General features: G+C 39.8%; 1 protein-coding gene across 2 annotated transcripts in view; it reads right to left on the bottom strand.

Moving 5' to 3' along the window:
- LOC129774963 (dentin sialophosphoprotein) overlaps positions 1 to 11,622 on the bottom strand; it is a 31,890-nt gene that overhangs the window by 15,146 nt on the left and 5,122 nt on the right. Inside the window, exon 5 of one of the 2 annotated variants that reach the window (XM_055779090.1) lies at positions 5,164 to 5,262. The exons of the other annotated variant lie outside the window; for it this stretch is intronic. Coding sequence (XP_055635065.1) covers positions 5,260 to 5,262 — 3 coding nt within the window. The 3' untranslated portion in view covers positions 5,164 to 5,259. Of the gene's footprint in view, positions 1 to 5,163; positions 5,263 to 11,622 lie in introns of those variants that run through there. 2 annotated transcript variants of the gene reach the window in all.

The following is an 11,622-nucleotide window of genomic DNA, read 5'->3' as shown; positions in this document are numbered from 1 at the left end:
CATTTAAGTGGAAGTTAGCATCTAGAGCTCGACAGTTATTCTCTAGACAAAAACTATCTTCGACAAAGTTGTTACATATGATAAAGCTATCATTTTGATGTTGTCTAAAATAGGGTTACCAAAATTTTCGATGAAATAAAAAATTTAGCTTTCTTATCTTTATAGATAGAGATAGATATAATTCGACAATGTTTTTGCCTCAGTTATTCTAAGCAAATTAGTAGAACAAAAATTATTTCTATCTTTTGAAATAACCGATATAACACTTTTTTCTAAGTTGCGTTGCGAGTTTTTGGGTGCAAAAGCATCAATAACTTTAAGTAGGATTAATATATTGACAAGTTCTGCATCGCAAAATATTTGTCTTGATAGGATCTAAAAGTCGTTCCAAGACAATTTTGATGTAGGATTTGAAATATAAAAGTTAGAACAAAAAAACGTTCTTTCATGGTCACCCTAATGAAACTTAGAATAAAAGCGCTCTATCGAATATTTCAAGAGATAGAATAAAACTTCGTTCTGCAAAGCTGCTCAAAATAATTAAGGAAAAAAAAATTAAAAAAATAATTAAGGAAAAAAAGAAAGTTAGATTTTTTATTTCATCAAAAATTTTGGTCACCCTATTTTTGATGACATGAAAATGAACGCTCTATCATATGTAATAACTTTGTCGAAGACAGTTTTTGTCTAAAGAACAAATATCTCGCACAAACTTGTTTTTGGCACTTTCTATCTAAATTGCATTAGGGTAACCATGAAAAACGGTTTTTTTTTGCTTTAACTTTTATATTTGAAATTCTACATCAAAACTGTCTTCGTACGACTTTTAGAGCTTATCATGACCAACATTTTTCGATGCAGAACTTATTAATATCTTAATACTACTCAACGTTTTCACCCAAAAAGTCATGATTTCAATTTTAGTTTACTCAAATTCGAAAAATAACATAGTTTTGGGAATTTCCCATTGTGTAGAGTCAAGTATGCTCTTTCAAATGCCGTCAACGAACATTTTTTATGTTTGCCCAAAAATAATGACAAGCGAATGAAGAGAGCGTATTTTTTGGGAAGAAATATCAATTACTTTGGATAGAGTTGAGATATTGACAAGTTCTGTATCGCAAAATGTTTGTCTAAGTAAGCTCTAAAAGTCTTCTGAAGATAGTTTGCATGTAAAATTTGCAATATAAAAATCAGAGCAAAAAAACCGTTTTTTTATGGTGACCCAAACGCAACTTTGAAAAAAGGCGCTATATCGTTTTTTTCAAGAGATAGACTTTGTTCTAAGTTCTAACAAGAGCAGACCAAATGCAAACGCTTCGATGGGTCATGCATCGAGTAATTTCACTACTCTGCTGAGTGTCTTAGTGCCTTGTGATATGCAAGTGCACCACGAGAGAGACTATATATTCATTTATATTCATATTTATATTCATGAGTAAACCTGGAACCTGGTGAACCTTGGTTACGTAAAACGCTGCAATGTATGGTTCAGCGACTCGCTTTATAAACGCAACGAAAACTCACAGTTTTCAAGCAAATCGTGATGGGCAATGAAAAGTTTAATCATTTACAACAATGTTAATCGAAAAAAAAATTTGGAACCAGCGAAATGAACCTCTATTAGCTATCCTCAAAGCCGATTTTCACTTGGAGGAAGTTGTTCTTTGAGTCTGGTGGGATTGGGAATTCTGTTTTATGAATTTAGAAAAATCGACAGCACGTGGAGATGGTAGCCCTGAATCTGAAGAAGACGTACAACCGAACCTGGATTTCACTAGTCCTGAAGAAATTGACAGACTGGGAGATAGACGACAATTAGCTCAACGAAGGAACTGGTGTACCTCAAGATTCCATCTTAGTGTTCGTATTCTCCTATGCGGACGACAATCTGAGGAAGAACTGTGACTCCTGGTTTATTATTTTTTAAACCATTACCAAAACTCACCGCAGTAATAACCGAATGATCCGTTTACGGGTGGCCAAAGATGGCCCACCGATGGCTAAAAACTTTGGCTTGAGGTCAATGGAGGATGCCGGTGGTCCGAATGGAAAATACCATCCAGAGGCGAACCAACCCAGGAGACTGAAAGCTTTTTGAATAAAGAATAATAAAAAAAGAAAATTCACTTGTTCAATCGATCCCAAGGAATCGACCTTTGCTGAATCGATCCTTGAAAAACCGAATGCATTTTTTCCAATTTATTACTAGAATAACTCACCTTTATATTCGAATATTCAACATTTTAGTTTGATTCTCAGCATGAAGGTCACAAAAACATGAAAGCTCAGAAAAGTTGTATTTTCCAAGGCATTCATCTTTCGTCATGGAATTATTTAATAAAATTAATAAATTGAAAATTATTATTAGTAATTCAACAACTGACAACTAATCCAGAAGTCCATTGACAATAATCCCATAAAATCCAACCATGCCATACGTCTGGCATTTAGTCGAAATCTTGGTAGTAGCCCCAGATCTAGAAAATAACGCTTTAGTTAGACCTGATGTCAAGATTCAATTTCGTCACAATTTTCACTGTCAGCCTAGTGAAGGAAGGAAGGTATTGAATTAGAGAGACTTTAAACTCTGAGAGTTCATTCGTCTCTAGTGAGCCTAGTGAATGTGATGATGTAAATATCACTTGTGAACACTTGTTTTGTAACAAACTTACAAAACTGCTTCTCCTTAGTATACGACCACTAATTTGACAACCTGGAAAAAGATCCAATGTTCATGAAATTACAAAACACAAATTTTCAAAAAAAATTTACGATCAAGATCGCGAAGATTGAAAGGAAAAGATCGATTTTCGCGATTTTTTGGAGTACAAAGAATCGATCCAAAAAATCGGAAATCGGAGAGGAAAAAATCAATATCGATCCAAGATCGCCCAATCCTAATTTGTGGTTATCCTTGAAGATAACTGTTCATAAACTGCTACACTGCCAAATATTTCTCTGCTTTGCTTTGCTTTGTTCTCTAAAAAATGCGAACTTGTATTTTAAAATTTGAATAAGAAATTGTGATCCGAAAATCCTTGTTGCTTCCCCTCCGTGATCCACTACCACTGGCCTCGGGTCTTGGCAATCGGACATCTTCGCCAAACGACCAGGGGAAAGAACTCAATGTGTAAATTCGAAGGGGTTGTATCTAGGACACGACCGCATATTTTCAACGTAGAACTACTATTACATTATGTTCGAATATTATTTTAGAATGCATCAAATTTTTTGTAATAGATTATGTTCTTCGTTACAAATAAATTTGATGAACGTTCTTTTACGTTTTATATGATGCCTAGGACTACCAAAAATTGTTCTTATATCGCCAAACAAAATGATAAACATTTTTATATGCTTGTAAATGAAATTACTATATTATATTGTTATTTAAACATGACTGTTGACACACATAAATTTATTTCCGCGTGCTGGATCAAAACAATTCAGAAAACCAATTCGGCATAAATGCTGATGATTGATAATGGTCCTTTTGTTACTTTTGACGTAGGACTACGTCTTTCATTTCTATACCGGGGTGTAAAATCAAAGTTTCGAAAACGAAAGCGTTACGCCGGAGACCGAGATTTTGAGCGTTAATAGCTCCTAAACAACTGAACGAAATTGTATGATAGACACTTCATTCGAAAGATAAAATGTCTACGCGTTCTATAGTTGTTACTTTTTGATCCAAAAACTTGTTTCAATAGTCTTAAAATTGCTTTCAAAACAGGCTATTGAAATCACCAATCGGTATATAAGCGAGCGCCGCTCGGAAATCCACTTAGTTCTAATTGAACAGCGATTGGAGCATGTTGTCGCTGTTGTGGTGAAGCTCTTCGTTTATCATGAAAGCGCGGATGAACGGTGTCACCAAGAGCCTGTTCGTGCACCTTAGGCCAGAAGGGAATCCATCAGGAGGAGAGTGATGCCACAAACGATTCCCCGGGAAGATCTCGAAGCAGCCGCTACACACACACATACACGCGCGGAATTCTTTCCGTTTGGATGCCATTCAGCATCGAGAAAGATCCGGAAAATTATCTGCCAGTTCCTCTGGGAATTTAAAATTACATTCATGTGAAAGAGTTTATTTTAATGTTTTCTATCCATGTAACACTGTGACCAAATATGTTTCAATCAAGTGCTATTAACAGATGGTTATCGAATTAGCATTAACCACTGGTGGGCTTCCAGTATCGAGGAAAATGTGGAAATATCTAATCGTTACTGAAAATAATCTGCCAGTTCCTCTGGGAATTTGAAAATACATTCATGTGAAAGAGTTTATTTGAATGGACTTCCAGTATCGAGGAAAATGTGGAAATATCTAATCGTTGCTGGAAAATAACCTACCAGTTCCCCTTGGAATTGAAAATTACATTCAAGCGAAAGAGTTTATTTTAATGTTTTCTATCCATAAAATATCCAGATAATACATTTGAGTTTGTGATTTGTCAATCAAGTGCAGTTAGCAGGAAAGTTTCTGAAGATTATTCTTCAGAACAAGGTTTTTCGTATCCTATATTGGATGCATAAAACCTTGTCCCCCAAATATTCATTTATTCATTCATTCAGAATGGATTTAGATTCAACTTCAAACAAATAATCTCTAAATCAACGATAGTCCTACGTCACCCTTGCGGTTGTACCATAGGTATAACCCACTTCCTGTTTTTTCATCGCGAAGAATTATTTCTCGTTGCGCCTATTAGTGGATTTATTTTTATATCCTTGGATGCAAAAAAAAAATCTCGGTAGTTTTATCAAAAAACGTTGTCTCGGCCAATATTTCAGCAGGCATTTGATTTGGCTACTGCTGGTTCTTCTGTTCTTCTGTTCAGCATATCCTAAGCATCTTCTATGTTGGATTTCAGCATTGAATATTTGTTGTATATTATATTATTAGAATTCATATTAGTTTTAGTTTGTGTACAATTACAAATTAAATTCGTTTATTTTTTTGCTTTTCGTCCATTAAGAAAATGCACACTATAAAATGTCCCACGGTAGTAATGCAATTGGCGATCTAACGCAAAACGTAAACGATCGGTGAGACATCTGGATTTTGTTTTTGAACTAAGAAAATGATGCTAATGTAACCTAAAACTCAAAAACAAATCACGTATATTTTACCTCCGTGCTTTCCAACGTAGTTCTCACATGCAGGAATCGTACATTTTTCCACTTGTGTTTGATTGTGCTCTCGAATTTCCTTCTTTAATTCAACCATTGTCAACATTTTTATAGTTTTCACTACTGAAAGAGGTAAATAAATAACATGTTATATATATTAGGCTGTCAAAAAAGTCCTGCTGTATTTCCGCGAGGTGTCGTTGTAAGCGCGTAGTTCTAGTTGTATTCATTGTATCGAGTCATACTATAGCTTGTTGGAAAAGTATTTTTGCGTATAATATAGTCCTTGACAGTGTTTTGTTTGGTTAAGTCGTTCGTGAGTTATAGTGTCGCAAATATGGAGCAAAATAAAGAGAAAATCCGACATATTTTACAGTACTACTATGACAAAGGCAAAAATGCATCTCAAGCTGGCAATAAAATTTGTGCAGTTTATGGACCCGATACAGTTTCCATTTCCACCGCACAACGATGGTTTCAACGTTTTCGTTCTGGTGTAGAGGTCGTCGAAGATGCGCCACGCTCCGGAAGGCCTGTCGTCGAAAATTGCGACAAAATCGCTGAATTAGCCGAGAAAGACCGGCATAGTAGCAGCCGTAGCATCGGCCAAGTGCTGGGGATAAGTCATCAAACCGTTATTAACCATTCGAAGAAGCTTGGATTCACAAAGAAGCTCGATGTGTGGGTGCCACACACGTTGACGCAAAAAAACATCTTCGACCGTATCGACGCATGTGAATCGCAACAAAATCGACCCGTTTCTGAAGCGGATGGTGACTGGCGATGAAAAGTGGGTCACTTACGACAACGTGAAGCGCAAACGGTCGTGGTCGAAGCCCGCTGAAGCGGCTCAGACGGTGGCCAAGCCCTCATTAATGGCCAGGAAGGTTCTGCTGTGTGTTTGGTGGGATTGTCAAGGAATAATCTATTATGAGCTGCTTCCCTATGGTCAAACGCTCAATTCAAACCTGTACTGCCAACAACTGGACCGCTTGAAGGTAGCACTCATGAAGAGGAGGCCATCTTTGATAAACAGAGGCCGCATTGTCTTCCATCAGGACAACGCCAGGCCACACACTTCTTTGGTGACGCGCCAGAAGCTCCTGGAGCTCGGATGGGAGGTTCTTTTGCATCCGCCGTATAGTCCGGACCTTGCACCAAGTGACTACCACCTGTTTTTGTCCATGGCGAACGAGCTAGGTAGTCAGAAGTTAGCCACAAAAGAGGCCTGTGAAAATTGGCTATTCGAGTTTTTTGCCAATAAGGAAGCGAGCTTCTATAACAGGGGTATTATGAAGTTGGCATCTCGTTGGGAACAAGTCATCGAACAAAACGGCGCATATTTGACTCAAAACAGATGATTGTAACTAATTTTATGAACAAATGAAAATTCAAAAAAAATACCGCAGGACTTTTTTGACAGCCTAATAAAATTGCGCAGAATTAAATTTCTTACAAACTCATCGCAATCAAATAATCTTTTATGATTATAACATTGTAATTTATGGAAAGAACTACATCTCACATGGCAAAATTTAAAACCATCATCACTTTCACCGCAGCGCCGCCTAGGTGTAGATTTGTACGTTAGATCGCCAATTGTGTGGACAACCGCGAAATTCAACTGAGTAGAAGAGCTGTTCCAAATGAGCAGCTCATTTGTATGAGCTGAACGGCGCTGAGCCGCTCACCATAATGAGCCGATTTGTCCATCTCTAACCAAAATATGCGAACGGAAAAATTGTCCAAAGCGGATTCTCTCCAGGCACATTAATTTTGAAGTCCGTGTTGGGGAAACATAGCTCGGTGGGAACAAAAATACCCCCGACTTGCATATATATTTGCGAAGCGGATTTCCACAGGTACATCGATTTTGAAGTCTGTGTTGGGGAAACCGTAAATCGGGCCAATCAAAACATGGCAGTTAGAGCTTTTAGATAACGCTTGACATTTTACACTTATTCAATTGTTCATCAACATTTTATTAATTGTGATAGACGCGTACATATATTTCCTATCAATTGATGTTCTGTTCTGTTCTTTCTGATCTGTTGAGAAAGGTTCGAGTTATAAGCATTCGAAATACGGGTAGGGTTGGCAGAACACAAATCGGCAGAACAAATGTATGGGAAAAAAGGAAGTTCTTCCAGTTTTAAAGAAATTAAACCGTTTAGAGATTAGCGAATTGTAATGTATAGCATATCAAACAAATCTTAGAGAATTTCCGATTCGATTGGTATGCAAACCATGAGAATTCGTTCACAGTGAAAATAGTTATTAACGTTAACTTTATTTCATAGAAAAAGTGACCTGTTTTCTGATTTGGCAGCCTTCCTGAAAGACATAGTTCTATGTCAAAAGGAATATTAGGTTGAGGAAAAAGTTATCCATTATTTTCTTGATAGCTGGCTTTAGTGGTCAATATCTCATGTAATATTGACCATACAATTTCAAGTTTAGGCTCGATGTAAAGGTTACACTTCACACTAAAAAAAAATCTTTTGTTGTTTATTGTTTGTTCCATTCAGTTGTGAGTTACAGAATCTTAACAATGGAGGTCAACAAAAAAAAATTCGGTGCATTTGACACTTTTTCTTTTATAAATGCGAAAATTCAAGCCAGGCCGCTGAAATTGTGAATGATGTTTATGGTTCCGATACTGCAACAGTAAAACACGTGCAAAATAATTTATTTTTCAAAATTTTTTATTTTGAAAAAAAATTAAATAAATTAGGATCTCTTCTTACTTCTCAAATGGCACTAACGTTCCTAGTTCCTCATTTTTGTTGGTAATTAGTTGAGATTTCTATGACGAATAACACGCCTTGAATGCATTCTGAGTGGCAAGCTCTAGAATACGTGAGACCACAGTGCAAGTCGGAGGAAATTTTTTTGACGAAAAAATCCCCAGACCAGAACGGTAATCGAACCCGAACCCTCGGCATGTTAGGTGTGACGCTCACCACTCGGCCACAAAAGCACTCCACAGCACAAACACGTGCAAAATAATTTATTTTTCAATTTAAAAAAAAAACTTTAGTGCAATACAATAAATTAAGATCTCTACTGTCAACAAATGGACCGTTTGAAGCTAGCGATTGACCAGAAACGTCCAGAATTGGCCAACAGAAGAGGTGTTGTGTTCCATCAAGACAACGCAAGGCCACACAATACCGAGAGCTTGAGAAAGAGCTAAAATCGTGCTTTTTCTGTCCTCGTGGTATGTGGACAGCCCCTGAGGATGTTTTGAATTATAGAGACTTTAATCTTTCTAGTTCGTTCGACTCTAGCCTTCAAAGTTCGCCCTGAAAAACTGAACTAAGCACTCGGCCGCTGCCGTCCAGTCGACTGATAAATCGTGAATATATTATAGCATTGGTCACATTTTTACGATCGATCATTCAATTTACGTGAATTCAAACATTATTTCCGGGTTAACCTGACTCAAAGTGCAGCACATTTCAAACCTGATGTGGGAAAATTTAAAAAAGAGCTGAGAGCTGTGTTTTTCGGTGAAAATTGAAGGTGACAATTTTATTCAATACTGTTACTTTCGCCTCCACCGCCATCACAAAATAGATTCGGTTCGGTTATGAAAAAAGGTTGAGTACCACTGCCTTAGAGGCAAATTAACTTTAAAGTTCAAAGCCTTTATAAAAGAGAAAGAATGCTATGCAATGAATCTCTCTTTTGTGATTTTTAAATTGGCGCGTAGATAGTGTGGTTCGACACCTATGGACTATTTTTCTGTGAGTTTACGTAAGGTGTCTCGTCTATGAGTTACTAATAATAAGTTTCATTGGATTATCAGGCGAATCAAATGTTTGTATGGGTCTTTTCAATTATTGATGCCGAATTATATTGCGTAAATTATTGATAGATGTTAATTCTGCTCGCTGGTGATAGAAAATGGGAAACTTTGTGCTCTCTGTGAGTCGTCCTAATAATCCTCTCAACCGGAACTTCACCATCGAGGAACTTTCTGTCGCCCTACGTTCCGCAAAAGGTGAGTCGCCTGGCCCTGACGGTATCGGCTATAAGATGCTGTAACGGTTGTCCCAGCTCGGACAGTCCACCCTTCTCAGCATCTTTAACGACCTGTGGAGTACACACGAATTTCCCGAGGGTTGGAGACACAGCCTAGCAATACCTATACCTAAGGTCGGTCAAAGCAGCAACAACGTGAAAGGCTACCGTCCAATTTACTTAACCTCCTGTTCATCTAAGATCCTGGAAAGAATGGCGAATAGACGCCTGCTTACCTTTCTAACCGAAAATATGACAATGCACTATCGGAAGTTCGCCTTCCGACCGGGTATGGGCACCAATAACTACTTCGCGCCCCTCGGAGACGTGATAGCCGAAGCCAATAGGAATACAACAGAACATGGATCCCGTTAGTGCTGAAAACTCTGGCAGATTGGGGCGTTGACGGAAAATTACTGCACTTCATCAAGAACTTCGCCACACGCCGAACCTTTGAGGTCAAAATTGGTAACATCAGTTCACGAGCTTTCCACGAGGAAACAGGAGTACCTCAAGGTTCTGTTCTTGCCGTCACCCTCTTTCTCGTCGCCGTGAATAGCCTGTTCCAGATCCTGCCTGGGGGAGTCTTCGTGTTTGTCTACGCGGACGACATTCTTCTGATGGCAGTGGGTGACACTCATAGGATTCCACGCATCAGGATACAGGTAGCTACCAATGCCATCGGCCGGTGGGCGGCCGAGAGAGGATTTAAACTTTCAGCGCAGAAGAGTCATTTGCAGCGACAGACATCAGGGTCCCAACTCCAGGGTCCAGCTATACAAAAATAACATTCCTCGCCGAAAAACGCTAAAGATCCTTGGAGTGTTTGTTGACCACAAACTTAGCTTCCTCCGCCATTTCGAGGAAGTTAAAAAGCTGTGCCACTCGGTTGAATCTGATGAAAACCATTTCCAAACCGCACCGGAGCAACAACAGAAATATCAGGCTACGGGTGGCCAAAGCCATCATCAGCAGCCGCCTCACCTATGGCCTTGAACTGACGTGTTTGGCTGGAGACAAGCTCCCGAAACTGTGGCACCGATCTACAACAAAGCACTACGCACTGTTTCCGGTCTCCTGCCATCAACACCAGCTGCCCCTGTCTGCGCTGAAATTGGAGAACCTCCTTTCGATCTAATCATAGATTCGGCGATCGTAGCCAGGACTGCCAGTTTCTTGCCAAAAACCAGCGGTAGAGGGGAGACCCACCTGACCGCCCTTAGCAACACGATCCTGCAGCGGGTGGCGCATTCCAACCTCCCCCCAGTGGCAAAACAATCCTGGTTTGGTGCAAACGACTGGAGGTTCCCAACTGTTCTCGTCGAGAACGGTATTAGGGACAACTTTCGAGCCGGGCCGAGCTCGATCGGTCTGCTAGAATATTTCAAGGCAAACATAGCAGAAAAATATCGTCTTCACGAGATCAGATATTCGGACGGCTCAAAAGGACCATCACGAGTTGGATTAATAATAATAATAGTCTGATTTCCAGCAAGAAACTCGCGGACATCTGCCAGGTCTTCTCGGCCGAAGTTGCCGGCAGCCGTTTTTGGTCGTCTCCGATTCGGCAAGCGCCAGGTGGTCCGCAGAGAGAGGGCAGAAAAGTTCCTCAGAAAAGTCAAGGGGTCGATTGTCAGGTTTGACGATGTTAAAGGAATGAGACCGAATCGTCATGACGATGTTAAAGGAATGAGACTGAGGACCGGTCACTGATCGGTCTCACACGGATTCAATAGAGGACCTTTCCATCTACTCTGCGACCTCTGCCAAATCCACAACTCCGTCAAGCACGTCGAGCTCTATCAGTCTGAAGCTACTCCGTTCAGAACTGTACTCGCCGCGTCGAAAACGGACATCGTGTGAAATTTTGGGGACGCCGAATACGCCCGTTCCGGCATCTACAACATCTTAGCACTATTCGACAACAATCAGAGCATCGCGATGTGGCGGTGGTGATGGACGATGAAACCTATCTCACTCTCGATGGCAACGACTGACAGGGCAATTCGTATTCTACTTCCCCCTACGAAGGATGTGAGCTCCGAAGTTTATTTCACACATCAAGATCTCCAAGAAGGTGCTGCTGTGGCTGACAATCAGCGAAAAGGGGATGTCAAAGCCGCTCTTCTTTAGCTCCGAACTGGCCATGAACGAGGAAATTTATAGTACGAAGTGCCTGCCGGAAGTTACGGTGTTCTGGCCGGATCTGGCGTCAGCCCACTACTCGAAGCGATCGTTAGAGTAGATGTAGCGGCTGGATATCGATGTGGAACCCAAGTCGGCGAACCCGCCCAACGTCCCTCAGCTGCGTTCCATCGAGAATTTATTGGCAAACCTGAAGCGTGAGATCTACTCCAACAATTTTGTCGGGAAAACTGAGAAGGAATTGATAAATAAAACGAAAAAAGAACTCAAAAACATGCCTTCACGAATGTTTTCGTCCGCCATGGCGAATGT

The sequence above is a fragment of the Toxorhynchites rutilus genome, chromosome 3 (genome assembly GCF_029784135.1).
Source record: "Toxorhynchites rutilus septentrionalis strain SRP chromosome 3, ASM2978413v1, whole genome shotgun sequence".
NCBI classification, from domain to species: domain Eukaryota; kingdom Metazoa; phylum Arthropoda; class Insecta; order Diptera; family Culicidae; genus Toxorhynchites; species Toxorhynchites rutilus.
This window is presented reverse-complemented; position numbering and strand designations above follow the sequence as displayed.